General features: G+C 59.3%; 1 protein-coding gene across 6 annotated transcripts in view; it reads right to left on the bottom strand.

The window, feature by feature from the left end:
* PRKCZ (protein kinase C zeta) overlaps positions 1–26,672 on the bottom strand; it is a 131,646-nt gene that overhangs the window by 1,234 nt on the left and 103,740 nt on the right. For all 6 annotated transcript variants that reach the window (XM_064371952.1, XM_064371955.1, XM_064371954.1 and 3 more), the window contains 6 exons: positions 16,229–16,315; positions 14,327–14,462; positions 14,166–14,253; positions 11,397–11,516; positions 10,658–10,737; positions 10,176–10,265 (listed from right to left, as the gene is read on the bottom strand). In XM_064371952.1, coding sequence (XP_064228022.1) covers positions 10,176–10,265; positions 10,658–10,737; positions 11,397–11,516; positions 14,166–14,253; positions 14,327–14,462; positions 16,229–16,315 — 601 coding nt within the window. The remainder of the gene's footprint in view (positions 1–10,175; positions 10,266–10,657; positions 10,738–11,396; positions 11,517–14,165; positions 14,254–14,326; positions 14,463–16,228; positions 16,316–26,672) is intronic.

Below are 26,672 nucleotides of genomic sequence, written 5' to 3'. Positions count from 1 at the left end.
GCGGACCTGGGCCGTGGCGCAAAGCTCACTTCTGGCTGCTGCGTACCAGGCCTTGGTGATGCGTCTATGCCAGGGAGGGCAGAACGCCACAACACACACGGGTGAGGACAGCGAAAGCCCTCAGCCCCCCTCACTCACGGCTACGTCCCAGAGACATGGCCACGCCCTCCTACTCTCCCACAATAGGGTCTGAATGCGTCCCCGATTCCCGGCGAGAAACTCACTCCCCAGAGCAAGAGTGGGAGGTGGGGCCGGACGGGAGCCCACCCTCACAGCCGCTTCCTGCAGCTGTAAAGAGGGTGTGGGCCTGGACTCCTCCCTGCCTTCTGCCGCTCGGGGCAGGCGGCCTTCCTCCCTCTCCTCCGGGGACTGTAGTGTTTGGGCGCCACCTTGGAAGCAGAGATCTGGCCTCGCCAGACACCAAGCCCGCTGGCACCGTGACCTGGGACTCCCGGCCTCCAGAGCGGAGAGACCTGTGCTCCCTGGAAATTACCCGGCTCAGACACTGTTACAGCAGCACCGAAGACCGAGGCATTCGCTCACTCACTACCCCGCTCTCCAGCCCACGCCCTCCTTCGCTCTCTCGCTCCCCGGTTCTCCAGCCCACTCACTGGCTCACTCAGTCTAACCCACTTTCCCCCTCATTCCTCGCCTGCTCTCCAGCCCACCCTCAAACACTCGTTCAGCTGCTCACCGGCCCTCCCCTTAGGTGTGTGCTCCTGTGCCAGGCCCAGCTTGCTCTAGACTGAGATACAGCTGTAAGCAGAGCCCAGCCTGGTGGAGCCACCATTCACCAGGCTTGAGGGGAGGGCATCACATCCGCTCTGCTCCTTGTGAAGCCTGGAGCCAGGCATGGGGCCGGGTGGGTGCGGCTGGTAAAAAATGCAGCCACCCTCCAAGGCCCCCATCTCCCTGCTCACTGAGCACAACGGCCCAGCTTATGGGCAGATCACTGGGCACCCAGCAGCCACCTTCCCCCTGTGAGAGCCAAGGCTCCCAAGCCCAGAAATGCCCCCAGTGTGGCCTTGCTTCAGCGGTGCCCTGCCTGCTGGGGGCAACACGCCCCAGTCGATCAACACTGGCACCGCACGGACCCCCGCCCTCAGGACCCTCCAGCTGTTCAAGCTGGAATCAACCTGTGTCTGCCTATTTAGGCCTCCACCTCCGAATCCAGGTGCTGCTTGGCGGGAAGATGCAGGGTGGGGGGCCTGGGCCTCGGATGGAGGCTGCCGGTGAACCCCCCGCTCTCCACTTCGGGCCCAGGGTGGTCAAGAACACCAACGACAAAAGCTGAACTGGGAATGGAATCGTGGAAAAAACCCTCAGAGGTTTTTGGGAACTTATAAACAAATGCTCACATACATTCTACTAATGTGACATCTACTAGGATGTCACAAAAACAGACAAATCCTTTGCACACAAGGCTGGACCGTGTGAGGGCTGTGGCTGTCTGAAAGCTGGACCACCGAGTAGAGGAGACTGTGCCGAGGAGCCAAAGGCAGGGACAGGGCTGTCCCCGCGGGCAGGTGTGTCGTGCGCACAGAAGGGCTGTGGGGACGGGACGCCCCCTTCGTTCATCAGGTACCTGTATTCTTTGCCAGTAAGAAACATTTCCCGATAAAATGTGAAAAAAAGGGAGCATTTCCCAAACGACTTTCCCTCCCTCAGTCCCGGGCTGCTTCAGTTTCCGAAGCAGCAGGGCTGGGCACGGAGCGGGACCCAGCTGGAGCCGCCCAGGGTCCTCCAGCCCCCGGCCCCGCCGGTTCTCTGCTCCAGGAGTTTGAGGTGGCCTCTTTCCCTGACGGCATCCCCAGGGGCCAGCGTTGCCTCTTCTTGCTCCAAAGCCCTCGGTGGCCATCTCTGCAGCTCGAACGCAGGCTCCAGGTCGGGGCCCATGATGCCTGACGTGGTTTCCCACTGCCACCCCTTGCACCCAGCCACAGGCACCCTGGCCTCTCAGAGCAGCGCGTCTGAGCGCACACTGGCCCCGAGTCGGACTCTGGCAGTAGCAGGAGCCGCCCCTATGGCCGTAACCACAGCAGTGAGCTGAGATACAACAGGGTGTCTGCCCCGTGTCAATGGGGCTGGGGACCTGAGAAATGGCCTGAAGGAGGTGAAGACAGGCCTGGGGAGGACGTGTGGGCGGGGCACAGTTGGGCAAAGGCCCCAGGGTGGGCGTGTGCCCCATGTGCTGGGGACCGCAGAGGGGTCACAAGGCCCGAGGAGGCTGAAGGGGAGGAGGCTTCTGGACACAGGAGGACACTGCTGGTCCGTAGGGCTGGGCAGGACACTGGAGGCTTGGTGGGGGTGGCAGGGGTGGGGTGGGGTGAAGCAGCAGGGCTGAGGGGCTGGGCTGGGCACCGCCTGGCAGAGCATGGATGGGCCCTGCAGGCCTCCAAGGGGTCAGCACGCTTGGGGCCGCTTTGGCCAAACTCACTGGCCGCATGGAAACAGCCCAGAGCCAGTTCTTGGCAATGATGTGGGGAGGCTCCCAAGATCACCCTGCGCTGTTGGGGTGATGACTGGTGAGACGTGGGCGGCCACCAGAGGCAGGGCTGGGCCCAGGAGGCAGTGCCCGGGGGGTAGCAGGGGACTCCTGACTCCTGGTGCCCAAACCACAGGAAACTCCTAGAGTGCCCCAGGGTAGTGGCACAGCGCACAGTTGTCTGTGCGTCCGAGTCATCCGTGTGTCTGAGCCGTCTGTGTGTCCGGGTGTGTGCGTCTGAATCGTCTGTGTGTCCGGGTGTGTGTGTCTGAGTCATCTGTGTGTCCAGGTGTGTGCGTCTGAGTTGTCCATGTGTCTGAGTCGTCTATGTGTCTGGGTGTGTGCGTGTGAGTCGTCTGTGTGTCCGGGTGTGTGTGAGTTGTCTGTGTGTCCGGGTGTGTGCGTGTGAGTCGTCCGTGTGTCCGGGTGTGTGCGTGTGAGTCGTCTGTGTGTCCGAGTCGTCCACGTGTCTGGGTGTGTGCGTGTGAGTCGTCCGTGTGTCCGGGTGTGTGCATGTGAGTTGTCTGTGTCTGGGTGTGTGTGTCTGAGTCGTCCGTGTGTCCGGGTGTGTGCGTGTGAGTTGTCTGTGTGTCCGGGTGTGTGTGTCTGAGTCGTCCGTGTGTCCTGAGTCGTCCGTGTGTCCGGGTGTGTGCGTGTGAGTTGTCTATGTGTCTGGGTGTGTGTGTCTGAGTCGTCCGTGTGTCCAGGTGTGTGCGTGTGAGTTGTCTGTGTCCGGGTGTGTGCATGTGAGTTGTCTGTGTCTGGGTGTGTGTGTCTGAGTCGTCCGTGTGTCCGGGTGTGTGCGTGTGAGTTGTCTGTGTGTCCGGGTGTGTGTGTCTGAGTCGTCTGTGTGTCCGGGTCGTCTGTGTGTCCGGGTGTGTGCGTGTGAGTTGTCTGTGTGTCCGGGTGTGTGTGTCTGAGTCGTCTGTGTGTCCGAGTCGTCTTGTGTGTCCGGGTGTGTGCGTGTGAGTTGTCTGTGTGTCTGAGTCGTCTGTGTGTCCGGGTCGTCTGTGTCTGGGTGTGTGCGTGTGAGTTGTCTGTGTGCAGGTGTGTGTGTCAGAGTCGTCTGTGTGTCCGGGTGTGTGCGTGTGAGTTCTCTGTGTGTCTGGGTGTGTGTGTCTGAGTCGTCCGTGTGTCTGAGTCGTCTGTGTGTCCAGGTGTGTGCGTCTGAGTCGTCCGTGTGTCTGCAGCTGGTCCCCACATGCATTTTCATAAACACACTCAGGTCGGCCTTGTGTGTAACACCCCCCAGGGGCACTGAGAAAGGAGAACTGTGCAGACCCCCAGGCAGTTAGTGCCTGGGGCGTAACTCACTGCTTACTATACTAGCTTATATATATAATCACACTTAGTCCCATGTAATCTTTCTACATAATCATACAGGTATTATAGTCAGAGCTGTACCGACACATTTAGTGCCTATTTGTACAATCCTTCCATATAACCATACAGTAGTTTGTAGTAGGAGGAATGCCTAGAGCAGTCACAGAACAGAAGCCGTACGTGGGAAAACAGCCAGACCAGGACGAGAACCAAAGACCCAGGCGGTGGCGTCCCTGCCTGAAAGGGCACACGCTGTATGGCGGGCTTGGAGCAGGAGCCTCTCCTCCTGATAAAGGAGCTGTAGCACCTTGCGTCCAGTTCCTGTGGAAAGTCGGCCTCGGGCCTGAGATCCTGGAAGTAACCGAGGGAAAAGAACCCCTCTGGTGTGACCAGTCACGGCGGCTGTACACCCTGTCAGTCTTTTCTCGCTTCTGTGCCAGCTCAAATCATCCTCCCATAAATATCTTAAGAGAAGGGCACAAGTCTGTCAGCTCCCACCGCATTGGCTGACAGTATCCTTCTATTAGAAATCCTCTGAAGTCTCCAGCCCCCAGATAAGAAGTGTTGCGCACGACACCTGTTGCACACAGCCCACCCCTGCCTCGGTGACCTAATGGGGGTGGACCCCTTTTCTGTACACGACCCTCTACTACTGCGCACGGCATGGCGTCCTACTGCGCACGGCCCACCTCTCTGCCCAGGTGACAATGGGGTGGCCCCCTGTAGATGATGACCTCACTTATGACCCTCCCCCTGCCTGTACCTAATAAATGCAGACGCTTCTGCGTGTTCAAGGCCTCGCCTGTCCCCGCTCACAGGTGGCGTGGCCCCCGAGTCCAGATGCTCTTCTCCAGTTCTTCAGTGTCCTGTCTCTTTACTTCTCAGATCCTGCACCTCAGCACAGCATAAGGGACACCCCACGACCTTGTGGGGCCCAACAGCCCTACAGGCCTTAAATCCTGGCCGAGGTTCCACTACTCAAGGCTCCAGCTGGATACCCTACACCTGCCCCGTGCCACACAGCATGGGGGGACAGAGGGGTTCACGGTGGCCAGGCCAGGGCACTGCTGCCTTCGGCACACTCCAGGCACGAGAGTTTTATGGCCACACAGGTGGGCCCTGGGTAGCGGGGCCGGCACCAGCCCAGCTGTAGGGCCTAGCCCTCCCTGTGAAGTTGCAGCTGTGACCCCCACTCCTGACGGCCTCCACCGCCCCACGCCTCCCACAGCCACTTCCCGCCCGGTCCCACCGCTGCCCAGGCCCAGGTGTCCTTTCTGTGGCCTCCTGTTACCCGCCCTCCTCTGCATCTTCCCATTTTCCCCTCCTCTGTCACCAGCTCCTTGCACAGCACATGAAGTAGCTGGGTTCCTCCCACCGAGCTCCTAGGAATGTGCCTGTCACGCATGGGAAAGTCCAGAGGCTCCCACAACACAAAGCATCAGAGTCCTTGCTCCTCCCTGGAGCCTCCCACTGGCAGCCCTGGACCCACGTCATGGACGTGATGGGGGTGGGAGGTAAACTGTTCCTGGCTCAGAGGCAGAATCTCCTTAGCAACGTGGCAGCAAACGACTCTCAAGAGGAACGGCTGTCACCACACAAACGTTTCCACCCATGGGGAGGCGAGTTAGCGCAGCACTGCCCGGCCACGTTCGACGTGTGGGGTTGGGCAGCAGGTGGTGGCTCGGCTGTTAACCCGCTGCCCCCGTTCATATCAGTGGGGAGCTGGGACCACACTGGGAAATCCAGCACTTCGAATCCCAGACTCCTGATATTCACAAGGAGTACGTAACATGTTCCACAAACCCTCGGCCTTTGCACTGAGCACGGGGGGTCCCGCAGCAACAAGGACTCTCTCAGAGTGGCAGCCGCAGCCAGCAGCCCAGGACCTGCTGTCAGGACCCAGTTCCTTCAGGATGGGCCTGTCCGTCACTCAATGCTCACCCGGGACGGGCCCAGCAGCTTCCCCATGGCCTTTGCTCCCAGACAAACCAGAGGGCTCAGGATACAGGAGACTGAGAACGCGCCTGGACCCGGCGGAGGGTGGGGTCTGGACACAGCCCATGGGAGCCCCTGACAAGACAAAGAAACACATTCCACCTCCTGGTACTTAGGGTAAGGAAGGTGAATCTGCCCTGCTGGTGGGCGGGCCCTCGGCAGACAGGCCTGTCTTCTCCAGGGCAGCGGACAGGAAGGCCGGCTCCAGGAGGAAAGCAGGGGTAGGGACCCGGTGCTGCACATCTCAGTGGCCGCCGCTGACGGAGCAGTGCCAGGGGTAGGCAAGGAGGGGCTGGGGCGGCTCGGGGGTGACTGTAACCCCGTCCCAGCTCTACCCTCGGACACTCAGAGGGGGAGGGGGTGGGCACCATGCGCTTTCACCATCCACCCCACTGCTCCACAGCCTTCCCGAAGTTCGAGAAGGAGACCCTGTGTCCACACGTGGGGACCAAGGCCTCGTGCCTGCCCCATTCCCACAGAGAGCTGACACCCACCGAGGGGCCGTTCTCATGCTATGCCCACTACAGCCCGTGGAACTGAGTCCAGCACAGCACTGAGGGGCCCCAAAGGGACCAGAAAGCAGCGCTGCAGGAAGAGGCAGCCCCCTTGAAAGGCTAGACCAAGACCAGTGGACCGGCAACTGTGCTCTGAGCATCTGCCCCAGAGAAACGCACATGCATTCACACAGAAACGCACCTGCCCCAGAGAAATGCACACGCGTCCACACAGGAACACATCTGCCCAAGAGAAACACACACACGTCCACACAGAAATGCATCTGCCCAAGAGAAACCGACACGGGTCTACACAGAAATGCATCTGCCCAAGAGAAACCCACACGCGTCCACACAGAAATGCATCTGCCCAAAAGAAACCAACACGGGTCTACACAGAAATGCATCTGCCCAAGAGAAACACACACACGTCCACACAGAAACGCACCTGCCCAAGAGAAACCCACACGTGTCCACACAGAAATGCATCTGCCCAAGAGAAACGCACACGTGTCCACACACAAACACATCTGCCCCAGAGAAACGCACATGCGTCCACCCAGAAACGCATCTGCCCAAGAGAAACACACATGCATCCACCCAGAAACGCATCTGCCCCAGAGAAACGCACATGCGTCCACACAGAAAAGTATCTGCCCCAGAGAAACACACGTGGCCAAACACAAATGCATCTGCCCCAGAGAAACGCTGCGTCCACACAGAAACGGTTCACAGGTGTGCAAGGCTGCGCGGTTCACAATGGCCAGTAGGTGGAGCCCACCCGGTGTCCACTGAGGGCAGCTGTGTGACGCGGTGTCCACGCAGCGGTTGGGGCTCAGCCACAGGGTGGAGGAGGCAGCGCCACGTGTTACTGCATGGGTGCACCTTTTGGAGACAACGCTGAGGGGAGGGGCAGGAGTGGAAGGCCACGGTGTGCCCAGGTCCGTTTCCACGACACGTCCAAACCAGGCAGAGCTGTAGAGCCCGGCGGGGTGGCTGCTGCAGGGTGTGAGGAGAGGCTGGAGTGGGTTCGGATCTCCTCTGGCTATGGGGTGATGAAGTGATGAAAGTGATCGAGGTGACGGTCATGTAATTCTGGGACTGCTCAAAACCACTGAGTTCTGGACGTTGGGTGAATGCAGGGAGCACCCACCTTCTGCCAGGATCACCTGGTGCAGCCTAACCCCGCTGACGCCAGCTAAACCAATCTGGCCAAAATAGCCACACCTCTTCCTAGAAGCCACAGAAGCTGACGGGCGGTGAGGAGGCAGTAGAAGCAGGGCTGGTGGCTGGTGGCAAGCCCTTCGCAGCCTCTCAGGCCGGGGACAGAAGTCACAATGCAGCCCGCAGAGCCAGGAAGAAGCGGGGCGACGGGACGCCACCCACGTCGGGGTTCTGCAGTAGTGGGACCCAGGTGGGACTCAGGGCCACTGACGGCCTTCTGAGAGACAGCCGTGGTGATTGTGAGCTGGAGTCACTTGGCGATCGCGGCAGAGACGCAGACCTCTCCCAGCCAGAGGCCAAGGGTGGCCTCGTGGTCCCCTTGAGTTCCAGCTAGGGTAGGGTTAGACTCATGCTCAATTAAGACAGTGCTCCAAAGAGGAGCCCGTCGCTTTGCAGGCGGTCATCTGCCCTCATCCGTCCACTCCCAGTAAAGCCAGAGTGGTTGAGAGACAAGATCGGGGCCCGGCGGGCAACAAGGCTGCATCCAGGATCCGGCTCTCGCTAGAGCCCACAGCGCTGGAGGAGCCCACGGAGCTGCAGGACCCCACGGCGCTAGAGGAACCCACACGGTGGGCTTGGAAGAGAGGGTGGGAAAGGCATGGGGAAGAGTGAGCTGAGACAGGCGAGGGGAGGTGGCTGGGAGAGGGTGCTGGCTCTCCATGTAATCCTACTACGTACCTGCCACCGGCTCAGCCAGGTGGCACCTGGACCCAAGTGTGTGGACCAGAGGGCTTCTGTGGGCCAGAGACTAGGCCAGGTGTGCCTGAGCCAGAGACGGTGCTGGGTTGGGGATACCACCTGTAACCCCGGCTTGGCAGGCCCTGGGCCACGGGATGAGGTTCAGAACCGAAGGCGGAACTCTTCTTCCTTGTGTGACTGAGGCATAAGGTTAAAGGAAGAGTTTGCGAAGCTGATTCTGTAGCAGGTCCTATGCTCAGAACATTTCTTGAACTCCCGACCTCAGGTGATCCGCCCGCCTTGGCCTCCAAAGTGCTTGGTACAGGCGTGAGCCACTGCGCCCAGCCTCTATGCTCAGAACGTTTCTAAGTGTGTGCATCTGACAACCAAATGACCGAGAGTGGCCTTGTCCTGGTTCTGCGGCAGCCCAGCCGGGCTCTGGGGCAGCGGCACGTTCTGACCACCTCACTCCTCATGTGGTGGTCCGGCCCCTCCCTCCCACCTTCCCCCACGGTCCCACACATGCACAGGAAAAGAAAGTCCTTGAGCCAGAATGTGACTTGGGCCATGTGGACAAGGGTCCCCACTGCTCACAGGGGCTGGGGGGTGACCCCCCACGTTGGCCAAGGGGCTGCCTGGAAAAGTGGGGGTGGGGAAGGGGAGCTCCCGCTGCCTCAGAGCTGGGCTTTCTCCTGATCATTTCAACCTCATCCAAAATGCACTTGATGAGGTAGCCAATCTGTTTTTTTCCCTCAAAGAGTGTATCTTAAAGGTTTTATTTCAGCAGCTCTGCAACTATTTACACAGCTGGAAACAAAGTTCACAGACGCTCCTGAGCTTCAGACGGGGCACCTCCCAATAAGCCTCTGCACCCCGCAAACATCCCAGGTGGAGCACACGCTTCCTACACTGACCCACGACCGACACTGCGCGGCCTTCACTGCCTTAACCTGCCAGACACTCACGCCAGCCCACGGTCCGGCAAAAGCCCCTGCGCACAGAGTCCCTCGGAGCGTCCGGCCCCCTCCTGATCACGTGGCCCCCCGGGGGCTGTGGTCACTGCCGCTGGTCACAGGAGAGTACTAACTGCATGCAGCCAGCCAGGAACGGTCCAAACTCAAAGTACAGTTTCTACCGATCGCGTCCTGCCCGTGCACCACTGAAATCAGACTCCTAAATCAACCAGAGCAAGTCCGACACTACCTGCAGGCTCCTCCTCCTTCAATACCAGGGACCCTGGCACTAAAGTGGAAGCTGTGAATGCTGCAACTGCGGATAAACCTAGCCACAAAAACCACAGCAAACACTTCTCTAGAGTGGCCCCCAGGAGCAGCTCTCCTGTAGAACCAACAGGCAGTGTGGTCACAGGCCAGGAAGCACGTGCCACTGGCTCCGAGCCAGCACAGCCAGGGGTCATCAGGAAGTGCTACGGGCCGAGCTCATCCGGCCCCTCACTCTCCTCGCTCCTGAGGACAAAATGTGTCTCCCCATCCCTCTTAGGGGCCCTGGAGGGCAACCCCCCATTCCCAGTTGACCTTTCTGGGAGACAGGAGCCTTGGCTCCATGCAGGTGGGCCATGCCAAGGATCACCCTGGCGGTGCACAAGCTCACACAACCCACCCCACCCACACAGCCCCCACCCTGTCCACCATGGCTGGGGGGTTGGAGGGGCGGGGTTGGGTTGGGGGTGTGGGGTTGGATAGATATCGGGGTTGGGGTGGGAGGTCAGGTTGGCGGTGGGGTACGGGCTGGGGTGGATATTGGGGTTGGGTGGATATTGGGGTTGAGGTGGGGGAGCTGGGGCTGGCAGTGGGGTAGAGTTGGGTGGATTTGGGGTTGACATGGATATTGAGGTTGGGTTGGGGGTGTTGGGTTTGGGGTCGGGGTTGGGTGGGTATTGGGGTTGGGTTGAGGTGGGGCTTGGAGTGGGGGTTGGGATGGGGGTGGGGGTGTAAATGGGCTTTGCAATGCTTTACCAAGTCCCAGTCTATGCTGCGGAAGAACGCGTGGGACTTAATGTCAGAGAATCCAGTCTGTGGCCGGCAGCCGAGCCTCTCTTTGGGATCCTGGAGGTTAGAGTTCAAACAAGGACAAGTCAGCCCCACCCTGGAAGCCCCACGACCCGCTCCCCTGGGTGCCGCTCCCAGCGCTGACAAACCCTCCCCCACGCTCTGACCCACCCGGTGGAAATCAGATGTTTCCTTTACCGAACATCACTTCCCCCGGCACGGTCAGCTTCGTTCCGTTTTCCTTGGGCATCTGCTCTCATTTTATTTTGTTTATTTTGTTAGGTATGAATGCAAACAGGCAATTCACAGAACACAGAGCTCAAATACCGAAGCAGAAAATCAACCCACACGCGCGATATGCAGCAGCCGATGTGAAAAAAACGGCCAACAGCCGTGACTGGGCGCTGCCCCCAACACAAGAGAGCTTGTCAGAGTGGCCAGAAACGTACCTTATTTAAAAATCCTTTTAAAACGTGGGAGGCTTTGACGGAGAGGAACCGGGGGATCCGGATGGGCTTCTCCAGGATCACTGCAAGGACGGAGATTGGTGAGGGCTCTCCCGTGTCATGTGCAGTTTGCCCAGCGCCGCCCAGACTCCACTTCTGAGCAGGAGCTTTGGGAGCTCAGGCTTGGGGCCCCGGGACCCCCCCTTCCTACAGACCAGCAAGATCTAGAACCCGGAGTCCCGCCGAGTCCCCCCAGGCCTCCCGGTTACATGCGGTGGGATGTGTGGCATCCAGCGTGAACCAGCGGCTCCCCCTCCTCAGCCCCGAGACAGCAGGTACGTGGGTGTCTCTGCACGCTGGCCACCAGAGGGCACTGCTGAGACACCCACGGTCCCGGACCCCACATCCCCGGCACTGAATTCTGGACCAGGTGGGAAGGAGCCCATGATGGTGGCTGTGTGTTTTGGGGGCGGGGGCTGTGCTTTCAGCTCTGTGCAGCCATTAGCCGGGGATCGGGGCTGTGCTGCTGACCCAGAGCAAGTGTGGTGCGGTCACCCCACCCCATGGCCACGCTCCCATGTGCACAGCCCGGTGGGCAGCATGTAACAGGGTCCGGCCAGGAGGAACGGTCCCCGGTGTGCTGTGTGGCACTGTGACTCCCAGTCTGGGACTCCACCACCTGCGCCTTTGAAACGGAAGGAAGATAGCCGTGCAGTGAGGGTGAGCGCAGGCGGGCACAAACCTTGGAAAAGGTAGTCCTCTGTGTTCATGTCCGGGTTGTCGGTGATGATGTCGAACGGGGAGCGCCCGGCCATCATCTCGAACATGAGGACGCCCAGCGCCCACCAGTCCACGCTGAACCCTGGGGAGAGCACATGGCATCACCCGACAGGCGCCACGCGGGCCGGTGGCAGGGTGAGCCCGGCTGGGGTTGGTTTTCATGCCCAGTCAACACGAGTGTGAGCCAGGCTTGAGTGGGCAGCACAGAGGCGCCTGTGACTTCCAATCCACTTCCCGGAAGAACCAGCAGCTCGGCCCGGCAGTCCGGCCTCCCTGCCACCGTCCTGGGCACCTGTTCTTCCTCCCCGTCCCTGACACCGTGGAGGTCTCCCAGGCTGTCTCTGGGCTGTGGGTCCTGCTGGGGCGCCTGTGACCACACAGCCATGAGGCCCTGGTGGAACCTGCGGATGGCCCTCCTCCCGTGTCTGCTTTTACAGAACTAAGCTTGAAGGAGCCCCCTCTCTACAGTAACGGAAATCCTCTCCTGTGTCTTCTTCCACGGTAGTTTTGCTTTTTAGAGATGTTCCAGCAGGCTGCTGGGAACGTGTTTCAGCAAATGAGGGTAGGAGACCTTGACCAGTTGTGCCCAAGGATGGCAACTCCCCCGGGGCCCCAGAAGTCCACCTGCTCCCTGCTGAGGTGAGACGCTGCCACCATCCCACATGGGATCCCCATCCTGAGCTGGGTTCTAGACTCCGCTCCAGTCCTCCAGTCTGCTGTCCGTCCTTCTCTGGCTACTGAGACTTCCACCGCGGCAGCTGGGGAGCCCAGTTATCCTGGGGCGAGTCACCTGCCCACCCTGCCTACCCCACCCCCCGTGTGATAGCAAAAGAATGTGTAAAGATGTGTGAAGGCACACTCATGACATGCCTCATTGAAAACTCCAGGATGCAAAAGTGGATGGGGTGTGTACAAACACAGCACACATGTGCACACACAGACACACAACGCATACATGAACGCTCAGCAAAACACACCGGCACACACACACAGGACTGGACACACGTGCCCATGTCCCTGTTTCACACCCATTGAAGGGAGAAGAGCAGAAACACTCAGCGTGCGTGGCACCCTCAGCTGTAGAGGCTGTACCCACCTCCCCCCACGCACCCCAGACACCTGCTTCTCCCCCAGCCAGCCACGCCGCAGCACGGGGGATCAGGCCCCGCCCCTGTCCTGCCCCAGCCTGACTTTGCTTTCCGCGTCTCTCCCTTCCCCGTTCCCTTGGGGCTCCTTGGTAGGAGGAATCCTGTGACCTCCCCCAGGGGCTGCTCAAGTGGACACGGGAGGTTTTCAAGGATTCAAATAGGGGCTGAGGCCAGATGACGACTTCGGGCTGGGAAAAAGAGTGCGTCTGTGGATTCTGGGTGGAAGACGGTCAGGGAACCTCTCCCTGGCTGCTGGGCCGGCCGGAGCCGCCTCACCGCGTGTGCTCTGAGGGGCGGGGCGGGGGCACCGCGTGTGCTCTGAGGGGGCGGGGCGGCGGCACTCACCGCGTGTGCTCTGAGGGGCGGGGCGGCGGCACTCGCCGCGTGTGCGCTGAGGGGCGGGGCGGCGGCACTCGCCGCGTGTGCGCTGAGGGGCGGGGCGGCGGCACTCGCCGCGTGTGCGCTGAGGGGCGGGGCGGCGGCACCGCGTGTGCTCTGAGGGGCGGGGCGGCGGCACTCACCGCGTGTGCTCTGAGGGGCGGGGCGGGGGCACCGCGTGTGCTCTGAGGGGCGGGGCGGGGGCACTCGCCGCGTGTGCTCTGAGGGGCGGGGCGGCGGCACTCGCCGCGTGTGCTCTGAGGGGGCGGGGCGGGGGCACTCGCCGCGTGTGCTCTGAGGGGGCGGGGCGGGGGCACTCACCGCGTGTGCTCTGAGGGGCGGGGCGGGGGCACCGCGTGTGCTCTGAGGGGCGGGGCGGCGGCACTCACCGCGTGTGCTCTGAGGGGCGGGGCGGGGGCACCGCGTGTGCTCTGAGGGGCGGGGCGGGGGCACTCGCCGCGTGTGCTCTGAGGGGCGGGGCGGCGGCACTCGCCGCGTGTGCTCTGAGGGGGCGGGGCGGGGGCACTCGCCGCGTGTGCTCTGAGGGGGCGGGGCGGGGGCACTCACCGCGTGTGCTCTGAGGGGCGGGGCGGGGGCACCGCGTGTGCTCTGAGGGGCGGGGCGGGGGCACTCGCCGCGTGTGCGCTGAGGGGGCGGGGCGGCGGCACTCACCGCGTGTGCTCTGAGGGGCGGGGCGGCGGCACTCGCCGCGTGTGCTCTGAGGGGCGGGGCGGGGGCACCGCGTGTGCTCTGAGGGGCGGGGCGGCGGCACTCACCGCGTGTGCGCTGAGGGGGCGGGGCGGCGGCACTCACCGCGTGTGCTCTGAGGGGGCGGGGCGGGGGCACCGCGTGTGCTCTGAGGGGCGGGGCGGGGGCACTCGCCGCGTGTGCTCTGAGGGGCGGGGCGGCGGCACTCGCCGCGTGTGCTCTGAGGGGGCGGGGCGGGGGCACTCGCCGCGTGTGCTCTGAGGCGCGGGGCGGCGGCACTCGCCGCGTGTGCTCTGAGGGGGCGGGGCGGGGGCACCGCGTGTGCTCTGAGGGGCGGGGCGGCGGCACTCGCCGTGTGTGCTGAGGGGGCGGGGCGGGGGCACTCACCGCGTGTGCTCTGAGGGGGCGGGGCGGGGGCACTCGCCGCGTGTGCTCTGAAGGGGCGGGGCGGCGGCACTCGCCGCGTGTGCTCTGAGGGGCGGGGCGGCGGCACTCACCATACTCCTCTCCCCGCAGGATTTCGGGGGCGATGTAATTTGGGGTTCCGCAGAAAGTGCTCGTCGTGTCTCCAGGGCCCAGGCCTTCCTGTGGGGGCAGAGTTATCGGGAGGCGGTTCCTGTAGACCTGACCCCGTGGGCAGGTGCCCCAAGGCACGCACCTTGCACATGCCGTAGTCCGTGAGTTTGATGTGCCCGTCCGCGTCCAGGAGGACGTTGTCCAACTTCAGGTCCCGATAGATGATCCCCCTCTCGTGCAGGAAGTTGAGGGCGATGCAGATCTCGGCCGCGTAGAACCTGGGGGCGGGGACGCCGTCATGAGGGCAGCGCCTGTGCCAGAGGCTGTGCCAACAGCTCCAGCTGGGGGCCACAGGCTCCCGCCTGCCCCACCACGGGCCCGGCATCCTCTCAGTGACCAGGCCCGGCATTTCCAAGTGCAGTGCACGGGGCCAGGAGGGGAGACGCCAACGAAAGCTCCAGGACACCACCCCACGTGCCTTCAGGTGGCCTGCTGTCCAAGACACAGAGCGACATGGCGGCTTCCACACAGGGAGGAGTGCGGAAATCAGTTTATTAAATAGTAACATTAAATAATTCCAAATTTATTTATTTATCTTTTTTGAGATGGAGTCTCATTCTGTCGCCCAGGCTGGAGTGCAGCGCAATCTCGGCTCACTGCAACCTCCACCTCCCGGGGTCAAGCGATTCTCCTGCCTCAGCTTCCTGAGTAGCTGGAATTACAGGCACCTGCCACCACACCCGTCTAATTTTTGTATTTTTAGTAGAGACGAGGTTTCACCATGTTGGCCAGGTTGATCTTGAACGCCTGACCTCAAGTGACCCTCCCACCTCAGCCTCTCAAAGTGCTGGGATTACAGGCGTGAGCCACTGCGCCCAGCCTAAGAATGGAATTATTACGTGGTTAGCAACTCAATTTCTGGGTGTGTACCCAGAAGAACCGGAAGCAGTTTGTTTAAGAGATTACACCCATTTTCACAGCAGCACTGTTCACCGTGGCCAATGTGGACGCCACTCAAATGCCCCCGAGGGATGGATGGATAAGCAAAGTGTGGTCCCTCCATCCAACAGGGCATTATGCAGCCTGAAAAAGGAAGGCAATTCTGAGACAGGCTGCAGCATGGATGAACCCTAAGGACACCACGTTCAGGGAGATCGAAGGACAAACACTGTGATCCCACTCCTACGAGGGCCCTAGAGTCCCTGAATCAGAGGGACAGAATGCGGGGCGTGCCCATCTGGGGTAAGGATGCGGGGACGAGAGGGAGTGTCTGACGGCCCAGCTTCAGCAGGGAAGAGGGGCGCGCTCTGGAGATGGGGGCCGGCGGCAGCTACATGGCACGAGGTGTGCCCCACGCCACTAACTCCACGCCCCAAATGCTACCTTTTATGTTGTGTGTACCTTGCCAGTTTTAACAAGAGGGTCGTGGGAAGTGCGCCGTTCTAACATATCACCTGCTGTCCCCAGAAGGATCTAATGTGACTCATAAAACTGCATGGAACGTTTTTCAGTAAGGAAATGAGGAAAAGGAGATACCACAGAAGACAGGAAAGGTTCAAGGAGCTGAAATAAGCCCCGAACCATCCTGGAGGCCCCTTGGCTGCTGGGGGAGGCGCAAAGACATCAGAGACGAAAGGGACGGCGGGAGGAACGTCTCAGGTCACTCTAGAAAGAGACCATTCTCGTTCTGCTCCTAATGCTGAGTGAACACAAACAGGGCGGAGGGCAGAGCCGGGCAGAGCCATCATGAAGACAACACGGTTCCAGGACACCCCCGCTATTCTTGGATGAGGCACAGCGCTGCTTCAGGGGCGGGCCCGGGACACTGGTTCCGAGGCATCAGGAGACCCTCCCGAATGTTGAGACTCTGGAGCAACTGTGGAATGTGTCACACTGCGGGGGACGTGGCACCTCTGCCATCCTCCCCGGACCTCCCTCCCTTGAGCTCCCCACTGACCCCTGGAGAAGGTCCCTGGCCCCCTCTGCGAGCGCCCACCTGGCCCCCTCTGGGTACGGCCACCCGGTCCCGTCTGAGACCGCCTACCTGGCGTGCTCCTCGGGGAGCTTCCTCTGCCTCTGCATGTGGAACATCAGGTCCCCGCCGTTGACGTACTCAATGACCAGGAACAGCCTGTGGAGAGAGAGGCGCTGGAGGCTGCAGTCACTGTGGCGGATGGTGGCCTCCTTAGACAAAAGCCCCACAGAAGCAGCCTTCGTGGGTCCGAACACTTCCAGAGGTTCCATCTTGTAGAGGCCTGGAGCGTGGGGGGCCAGGGACAGCAAAGAGCAGCGGGACCACACTGGCGGCAGAAAGGGACTGGCAGGGACGGGCTGCAGGGCGGCTTGCACAGTGCGCAGGTGAGGGAGTCACACAGGGCCTGGACGTGCTGTGTGGACCTGGGGAGCGAAGTGTGGGTGGGCCCCGGAGTGAAGGAGATGGCCTGTCACCAGATGGGAGCGGAGGTGGCTTGGACCAGAGCCGGGGGCTGGGACAGGATCTCCCATGGGCTGGAGGGACCGAGGCAGTGTCTTGCCTGGGGACAGCCCTGCAGGCCCGGGGTGGGGTGGTCTCAAGGCCTGGCTCCATCATGTCTGCGAAACTGGGATGCCACTTCCTGCCTGCCTCTCCCTGACCCCAGCTTGTCCCCCCGGGAGGGCTGAGGGGTCCTCTGAGGGGACAAGCTGGGGTCAGGGAGAGGCAGGCAGGAAGTGGCATCGCAGTTTCGTGGACATGATCGTAGGATTTTAGGATATCCATGGATGTCATCAGGACCACACAGGCGCTCCCATCTCAGGGACTGAGCCACGTGGTTGCTTTTCCTAATAGGGTCTTTCAATTTTCAAAATTAAATTCGCAAACAGTCTCCCAGAAACACCCTCTGGTGGGCACCTCTCAGGTTTTTAGGCCAGCAGCTCCTCTGGCACCTGAATTGTTTATTTGCCTCAGACCAGCTGGTCCTGGCTGCCCCTCGTGGAGCGGGGCATGGACGAGGGAGGCGTGTGGCGAATCTGCCGGTTTCCCTCGATCCCACACAAGCTGTTACACCTCAAGGCACCTGTCCCTGCTCCTGCCCTCCACGAGCTCCCAGGATTATGCCAGAGAGGACAGAGGGCAGTTTACACAGAGCATGAGAACGGCTGCAAATCATCCGTGAAGCTTCTGATTAGAAACAAACTCCTAAACATCAAAAGAGCCCTGGGCACCGAGTGAGGAGCTGGAGGCTCCACCTGGCCAACGGGGCATCCTGAAGAAGCTGCGCCTGTGGGGAGCAGCTCAAGGCTCCATCCCTCGCTTCTGTCTCCCCTGCCTCCACTGGACGTGCCTGGAAATTCTCTGGTAACCTTGCCCTCGCCCTCGGGGATCGCCAGTCCACTGCTGCCTGTTTTGTAAATAAAGTTTTATTGGTACAAAGCCACGCTCATTTGCATACCTATTATCTGTGGCTACTTTCAGGCCACCGTGGCAGAGGGAGTCACTAACAGAGACCCTGTGGCCTGCAAAGCCGAAAATGCCTATCCTCGGGCTCTTAAAGAAACGTTTGCCAATCCTTGGTATAAACAAAACGGCAACGACAGAGCAGCCCTCGGTGTGCCGGGAACTGCCCTCAGCGCCTCTGTGGAGGAACTCGTGCAGTAATGCCAACCCCACGGGAAGGAAGCTCTGTGAAGGCTGCTGACCCCCGGAGGACACCCAAGACCTAAGAGTTCAACAAATTCTTTCTTTTAAGAAACAATTTATTCAAAACCCTTAGAGTAGCCAGGTGCAGTGGTTCACGCCTGTAATCCCAGCACTCTGGGAGGCTGAGCGGGGCAGATCACTTGAGGTCAGGAGTTCAAGACCAGCCTGGCCAACATGGTGAAACCCCGTCTCTACTAAAGATACAAAAATTAGCCGGAGTTGGTGGCGTGTGCCTGTGATCCCAGCTATTCAAGAGGCAGGAGAACTGCCTGAACCCAGGAGGCAGAGGGTGCAGTGAGCTGAGATAGCATCACCGCACTCCAGCCTGGGTGACAGAGCGAGACTCCGTCTCAAAAAATAAAAATACGAAAAACACAAAAACCCTTCGGGGACCTCACTGCAGATTTTTCGCCACCAGGAGTTACACGCCCCAGTGGGTGCTGGTCCCTTCCGACCGTCCCACCCAAGAGGGAACACGTTCACCCAGTAGCACTGCTGCAGTGCGCCCGGAAGGGCCTCCCCTGCCTGTGTGGATTCGTCGTCACTTCATGACAGCCCACGGGACAGGGACATGTCCAGAGAAAATAAAGAAATCATGAATTCTAGAGAAATGTTACAATAAAATGCCTCAGGAAGCTGAGAGAATTTCGGGGACATTTAAACACAGAGAGGAGAGGCGGAGGCTGCTTCCTTGTCCTCTCAAGAGAAAAGCCCATCGCGGGAACTGTGCTGAAAGCCATTTCTCTCTGCCCAAGGCCTAGGACCCAGGCAGCATGCTGAGGAAGGAATTTATTTAATTTGCAACCGCTTAAGCCGCAATGACGGTTTTTTTGTGTGTACAGATAAAACCTTAGTGCTACTTTTGACATTTCTTCAGAGCAAAAATCCACCCAGACAATCTGGTGTTGATTCACTCTGAAGGCAACTCTGCGTGGCAGAGGCTGGGACAAAACGCCCAGCACCCACAGCTGAGCACCCACGGCTGAGCACCCACGGCTGAGCACCCACGGCTGAGTACCCACGGCTGAGCACCCACGGCTGAGAAACCACGGCTGAGCACCCACGGCTGAGCACCCACGGCTGAGCACCCACGGCTGAGCACGCACTGAGCCTGCTCCTCTCCTCACAGGCTTGGCCTACGTGGTTGCCCCGCAGGCTCCATCCTGCATAGAGGCTCTCAGGCAGGAGCTCCAGGCCAGGTCAGGGGGCGTGTGTGGCTTCACCCATAGCCTCTTGGTGACATGTGCAGTTCCAACCCCAAGGGACGCTGGGAAGTGTGGCCTGGTGGGGGCTGGGGCTGCGCTCTGTGTCCCGGCAGCCACACTCGCCATGCTCCTCCCATGTTTGCATTCACCACACGTGAAGAGAGAGGATCGACCAGAGCCCAGGCAGGAGGCGGGAGGCATCTTAGAGCTGTTTTTTTGAGATGGGATCCTGCTCTGTCACCCAAGCTGGAATGCAATGGCGTGATCATGGCTCACTGCAATCCTCCCACTTTAGCCTCTTGAGGGGCTGGGACCACAGGCTCGCACCACCACCGCCAGCCAATTTTTAAATGTTTTATAGAGATGGGGTCTCGAGATATTTCCCAGGCTGATCTCGAACCCCTGGCCTTAAGTGACCCTCCGGCCTCAGCCTCTCAAAGCGCTGGGATTACAGGTGTGCACCACTGCACCTTCCTGTCTGCAATACTTAATCAAATACGCAAATGTGAAGAACGCAGTAAAAACGGATTTATCAACAACGAGTTCTGGCCTCAGGAACCAGGTGAGATGCTGACTGCAGCTGGATCCAGTCCCTGACCCTACCCTGGGAACCACCAGTATCCAACAGACTTGGGAAGGGTAGGGACAGAAGCAGCCAGGGGCTGCCAGAAGCTCCCAAACCCGCCCAGGCGTGGCTGGGGAAGCTCCCAAACCCACCCAGGAGGTGGCTGGGGAAGGTCCCAAACCCGCCCAGGAGGTGGGCCCCGTCCTTGGTGATGTCCCCTCCTCGCCACTCCCCACACCCACTCCGGGAATGCAAAGTGCCCGGCTCAGAGGGAGGAACCGGAGCTGTCTCCTGGAGGCACAGGAGACTCCGCTCTGAGAGTCAAGAAGTAAGGAGATGGGTCCGGGCCGGCCGCCGCCATGTGTGTACAGAAAGTTCTGGTGGAACACAGCACACACATCGCTTGGTACAGTGTCTAAGGCTGCTTCTGGTTAGAACGCAGAGTTGCCACTCCAGGTCCATCTGTGTTAATGCACTTGACCCCATCACCAGGGAGTAAGTTCAGCCCTTGCCCCATTTTACAGATGGGGAAGCCAAGGCACAGACAGATTGGGTGACATTCTTCGGCTCACACAGCTCCTGGCTTATCAGAGCCACCATCAGACGACTTAGGTGGGCCCAGGACCCTTGCTTGGAAACCCCACTTTCAGGTCCTGCCCCGCCTCACAGCAGAGACCACAGCAGTGACAGAGCTGCCCCCGAAGAGGGAGGAGGCTGAGGTCACCTGAGTCCAAGGAACAGGAGAGGAGAATGGAAGATCAGCAAAGGGGCTGGACACAGGCTGGCGGCCCACGGGACACACAGGTGTGGCCACAGCACCGTCACTACAGGGCATACTGGGAAATCAGATTCCTGACTCAGAGAGCAAGACTTTGGGAAGCTGAGGTGGGAGAATTGCTTGAGCCCAGGAGTTTGAGATCGGATTAGTCGGGCAACATAGCAAACCCCCATCTCTAATAATAATAATAATAATAATTATTATTATTATTAGACAAGAACTGAAAAAAGTACGTGAAGACTTCAAGTCTCTTCAGAGAGGATTTGAGTGAATGAAAAGGTAAACTGGGCTCCTGAACGGGAAGATCCAACATGAGAAGGGTGTCAATTTTCCCCAGGTAATGTGTGAACTTAACTCCCAATGAAAAAGGGGCCAGGCCTGGCGGCTCACGCCTATAATCCCAACACTTTGGGAAGTCGAGGCAGGCAGATCACTTGAAGTCAGGAGTTTGAGACCATCCTGGCCAACATGGTGAAATCCTGTCTCTACTAAAAATACAAAGATTAGCTGGGTGTGATGACGCATGCCTGCAATCCCAGCTACTCGAGGAGGTTGAGGCTTGAGAACTGCCTGAACCCAGGAGGCGGGGGTTGCAGTGAGCCAAGATTGCGCCACTGCACTCCAGCCTGGTGGACAGAGCAAGACTCCCTCTCAAAAAAAAAAAAAGAAAATGCCGGCTTCTTTTATTTTCTGGAGCCAGACAGGTTGATTCTAAAGTCCACATGGAAAAATAAACAAGAGAAAAGGAAAAGCAAGAGGTGAAACTGCCTGGATGGCACTGCTGGCTCGTTCAGGGCATCTGGGGTGTGGACCCAGGTGGTTCCCTCTCAGTACTCTCCTGCACGGTAAATGGGATACGATTTCAGAAAGAGGCTGTTTACGTGGTCTCTGTCGGCATCTAGTAGTTCAGCAGCAAAGGCACAATTTCAAGGACGTTCCTGAAACTTCCTCCAACTAAGGAGACCCCAGGTGGCTCCAGGGCCGCCACCCCATCCCTGCCCGCTCCTGGGAACCATACAGGGTGCAGAGGCGTGGGACGTTCAGGTCTGGGTGGAGGAGGGGAGGTGCCACGGCCTCATCTCTGCTCACTACCAGCAAAACCATCTCCAAGCCTGGCAGTGGAGATCACCGGTCCTAACCTGACAGTCTGTGGAGCGTGTGACCCCCAAATGGCAATGACACCTGCCCCCGACCTGTTCTAAGAGTGGCCGCTACCTCCCAATTAGAAACAATGAATCCCTTTCTCCCATGTTCTGCACAGCCATGTGGCCTGCGACACCACAGAAGGAAACAGCAGGGCCCCCGTGTGCTGCAGGTGTGTCCCCGAGGGCCCCTCACTGCCCAGGGCTCCAGGATGATTCATGCACAGCTGTCCACGGTGCTCCCAAAGAGTGCAGGATGCCCTTGCGATGCAGAAGGCAAAGCAACCCGCTGGCTCCTCCCAGGCCCCAGATGCCAGGAAGAGCCCCTTCTCCCATGCACAGCCTCGTGGGGGCCACGGCCCAAGTGTCCTGCTCTTTAGTGCTAGGGTTTGGGTTGGCACTTTTACCGTTTTAGGCAACCCCGCTGAAAAGTGAGCAAACCAGGGCTGATGAGCCGTCACCGTGTGTCGGAAGAACAAAGCTGAGGTGGCTGCGCCCACGCTGGGCCCTACGGGTGTCAATCAGCATCTGCTCCTTCTGTTCTGAGCTCCCGTGACTCTGGCACATGGATGGGTTTTGAAAGGGCGGTGACTCATGTTCCCAAAGAAGAGGCACCTGCCCTTGCTGAGGTCGTGGCCGAGCCTGGCCTTGCTGTGGCACCTGCTGAGCCCTTCCCTCTACTGCCCCCACCCCCATAGAGCTGCCTCCTCCTCCAGCCCCGAGGAGGCAGCACCCTAGGGTCGGACCCTGTCACACCCTCACCTCTCTCACACACCCACAACCACCCCCAAGTACGTCTCCACCCCAGGCCCCAGCACCCCCGAGGCCTCCACATCCAGGCTGGCCCTGCCCTGTGTCTGTCCTGCCAGCACTGCCCTGACTTCTGGGAACTGGGATGACTCCCCTGCATGGAGACAGGCCCCCCTCCCCGCCCCCTAAGGCCTCCCTCCAGGCCATGACAGGCTCCCCTGCATGGGGACAGGCCTCCCTCCAGGCCGTGACAGGCTCCCCTGCATGGGGACAGGCCTCCCTCCAGGCCATGACAGGCCCGGCAGGTCCCTCTGGCTTCTGCGGCCCAGACCCTACTCCCCACGCCAGTGCCTGCTCAACACCAGGCCTGCACTGAGAATCCCAGGACCTCCGTGTCCCAGGTCATCTTGGCCAAGTCCAGCTTCTGAAGTCCCTGGCACCTTCAGGCCCGGTTCTCTTCCGACCCTGACACACACCGTTGCCCTTGTCCTTCCCACAGGACTGTCCCCCATGAGCCCCTCCCTCTGCACAGTCCCAATCTGCTCCCTGCAGGCCCTCCCCGGTGCCACGGCTCCTGATGCTAGTGACCGATTCCAGGGACCTCACTGTCTGCTGTTAGTAACGCTGTCTCCCCCTCCAGAGCCGCGGGCAGGCTTCAAACTGTAACTGATGAAGAATAGCACACAAGGCACAGCACTGGGCGAAGTGCTTGTCACGTCTAAAGCCACCCTGACCGAGAGGAACTCACTCGAGTGTCTAAGTCAGCGACGGCCGGGGAAGCATGTCCACAGATAAGCAGGGCTGTGTGTGTGTTTGTTCTTTTTAGAGAAACACATTCTGTGGGTGAATGAATGTAAAATAATCAACCGTGGCGAACAGTAAGAGGTTTTATTTTAGAACAGTGAGTGAACGGGCATATTTTAGGGTAGTTTGCTCACCTACCATCTGAGATCATCGTGCCTTAGTGAGAAAAGTGTCCTCAGACTCCAGTTTAATGGGGCGGGGGACGCTGAGAGTAGTAACTTCAGCTAAACCTCCAGTTACCCAGTTCTCCTGAAACAGCTTAAACTGAAGTGATTTCAGGTCTTGGAGACTTTAAGGCTCGTTTTAACCCCACTGCTGTGTGGAAAAGGGGGGCCGCCTGTGTGGACGTGGGCTGTGGTGCCCATCAAGCACATGTTTACTGTGTCTTCAAATGTGAATGATCGTTTCTCGCCATCTGTACACATGAGGTGAGATTCATGTTGCGCTGTGACGTTCAGAGACTCTCTATAGCCACCCCGCGGACATGAACACGGCTGGCCGGAAGGGGCACGACCAGATTTGGGGCAAAAAGGAAGCAATTTTGACTTTTTTTTTTTTTTTTTGAGACAGAGTCTCGCTTTGTTGCCCAGGCTGGAGTACAGTTGGCACGATCTTGGCTCACTGCCACCTCTGCCTCCCGGGTTCAAGTGATTCTCCTGCCTCAGCTGCCCAAGTACCTGGGACTACAGGTGTGCACCACCATGACCGGCTAATTTTTGCATTTTTAGTAGAGACCGGGCACCACGTTAGCCAGAATGGTCTCAATCTCTTGACCTCATGATCCACCCACCTTGGCATCCCAAAGTGTTGGGATTACAGGCGTGAGCCACCACACCCAGACTGCAATTCTGACTTTTTCCCACTCGGAGACCCTTTGTGGGAACGAAGCTTGTGTGGAAGGACTTGCAGTTTCATTCCCCAGGTGTTCCCCGACGTGGCCCGGGAGCCGTGAGGCCACCCACAGTGAATGGGTGTCCTGTCCTGCGTGTCATTCACCTGGCCGTCAGCCAGGGGCCCAGACAAATCCTCAGCTGGATGTTCTGGTGAACATCAGGTGGGGGTCTGGAGCTGTGCGGTCAGTGAGGACTTGTGGGAGTTTTCACAGCCCCCCAGCATTTGACTCAGGCAGCGGCCCGTCCTATCCCCACCCCAGAGCTCACACAGAACACTATTGGTCTGTCCATTCAAACATATGGTGCCAACCAGAAGAAAGGCCCCACGACGAGGGAGCGGGCCCCCACGCACCCGCCTCACTGTGGACGGTTGGGTCCCCGCTTTACCAATGCCCACAGTAGCTACATGGGGGGGCGCACCTGCTGTCTGTTTCCAGGGAGGAAATGGGGGTGCCAAGGGTCCCGAGGTGAGGGGCCGCAGAGCTGACAGGCACGTGCCCCTGGACCTCAGCTGTGCTGCCGTCGGGAAACACTGCAAGAGGCTTTGGAGCTATCGGGGACACGCTCTTCTCAGTTGTCTGTGTCTGTGGGGTCCACAGGGGTCTCTCAGGCATTTCCCAACTTGGAAGGCACACGCAACCGACAGCAGTGTAAGCAACGCAGATGAGCAAGCGAGGCCGGTCCGTGCAGACGGCCGGTTCCCACCGGCCCCGCCAGCTCCGTGCCTCTCTGCGACTCCGCGTCTCATCTCTCTGTGACTCCGCCTCGGCGGCCAATCGCCTGTGTCTGTGCGGACTCCGAAGACTCCTTTGAGTGGCTGTAACATCTTACTAGGCCCCTAGTTCACTAGAGAGTTACATACAATCTGACACATGTCCATGTTCTATTTGTATGAGAAACGATTATGTCACTTTTTAATTTTTTTTAAGAGATTGTCATCTAATACCACTGCCACTAAGTGTCAAGTGTCAAATGCTGGGGACTAGAGAACAGACAGCAGGGTCCCACTCATGAGTTCGCTTCTCATGGGGGAGACACGTCTGTAGCTAACTTTGGGGTTAAAGCCGACTCCTAACAGCTGGGGAGAGACAGGCTACCCTGACCAACCACGTGTCAGATACTCTGGAAGTCACTGAAAGATTCAGTTTAAAAAAAAGAAAAAAAGGCAAAACAACTGGACATGTGGAGGAATGACTCCCAGGATGCAGCCCCCCGACTGTGCATGCCACACGTTGTCACAGGACAGTGAGTCGTGCTGCTGCAGGGGTCCCATGGAGACACCCCACAGGTAGCAATTCTTTCAGTTTGAGTTTATGGACCTGGGAACCTGTGACTTGGGAGAAGATTCCAGACTCAAGTGCAGAAGGGGCTGCGCTTTGGGCCACTTGGGTGGAAGTGAGGGTGGGATATTGGACCCTTTACATCTACTTCCCTACGTGTTCACACAGGAAGAGGAACCAAAGCGAAACAAAATCCTTCTCGGAACCTTCCCATTCAGGAAGCGCGGGGGCATTGGGCCGCCTTCCCCGGGCGTATTCCAAAATCACAATGGATGGCAGTTGCTGAGGACAGAGGCCTGGAAAAGTGTGACGGAGTGCACAAAGGGAGCCATTGACTCTCTCTGGGAAGGAGGGTACGGGAGGAAAGGGGACAGAGCCGTCAGGCGCAGGCGGCGTGGGCGGGGGTGCCATGCCGGAGCACGCACTGGGGCATGGGACACTGGGGCCTGGTCACCACAAGCCTCATCTACATGCACAAGAAACTTGGAATTTACCCTAAAAGTAAGTGGGGAGGAAATGAGAGGAGCTTTGAGGCAGGAGAAAGGCACTCAGATCTCTGTTTTTTCACATATGGCTCAGATCCAACATGGGGAAGCCGACAGTGGAGAGCCCTGGGGTCGGGTTGTCGGTGGGGGGGGCCTGAAACACACTGAGGCGCGGAAGCAGTGAGAAGAGAACCCGACCAGGGAGGCACAGCAGGCGGGGCAGGGCGGGGACGGACAGGTGGCTCCTGAGCAGGGCAGGAACAGGGCCCTGAGGTCAGGAGTGCCGAGAGTGCAGTGGAGGGGCACAAGATGCCAGGCGTACAGATCAGAATCGGGCAGCAGAGGGTTGCACCCAGGGCCTGGGACCGCTGTGCTCAGGAAGCCCAGACCGCAAAGCTGGCCCGGAGCTAGGGCTGGGAGTGTGACGCTTCCACATAACGGCCAGGCACAGTGGCGCACACCTGTAATCCCAGCACTTTGGGAGGCTGAGGCGGGAGCCCAGCAGTTTGAGACCACCATGGGCAACACAGCAGGACCCATCTTTATTAAGAAAAAAAAAAAAAAAGCTTTAGGGGCTGGGCATGGTGGCTCATGCCTATAATCCCAGCACTTCGGGAGGCCGCAGAGGGCAGATGACTTGAGGTCAGGAGTTCAAGACTGGCCTGGCCAACATAGTGAAACCCTTGTCTCTGCTAAAAATACAAAAGTTAGCCAGCCATGGTGGAGGGTGCCTATAATTCCCAGCTACTCGGGAGGCTGAGGCAGGAGAATCGCTTGAACCCTAGAGGTGGTGACAGCAATGAGCTAAGATGGTACCACTGCCCTCCAGCCTAGGTGACAGAGCGAGACTCTTGTCTCAAAATCAACAACAACAGAAACACGTTAAAAAGCTTTGGAATAAGAGCCG

The sequence above is a fragment of the Aotus nancymaae genome, unplaced genomic scaffold (genome assembly GCF_030222135.1).
Source record: "Aotus nancymaae isolate 86718 unplaced genomic scaffold, 86718_ANA_hifiasm-v0.15.2.pri h1tg000250l, whole genome shotgun sequence".
Taxonomy (NCBI): domain Eukaryota; kingdom Metazoa; phylum Chordata; class Mammalia; order Primates; family Aotidae; genus Aotus; species Aotus nancymaae.
The sequence above is the reverse complement of the archived record's forward strand: the minus strand, read 5'-3'. Positions and strand labels throughout refer to the sequence as shown.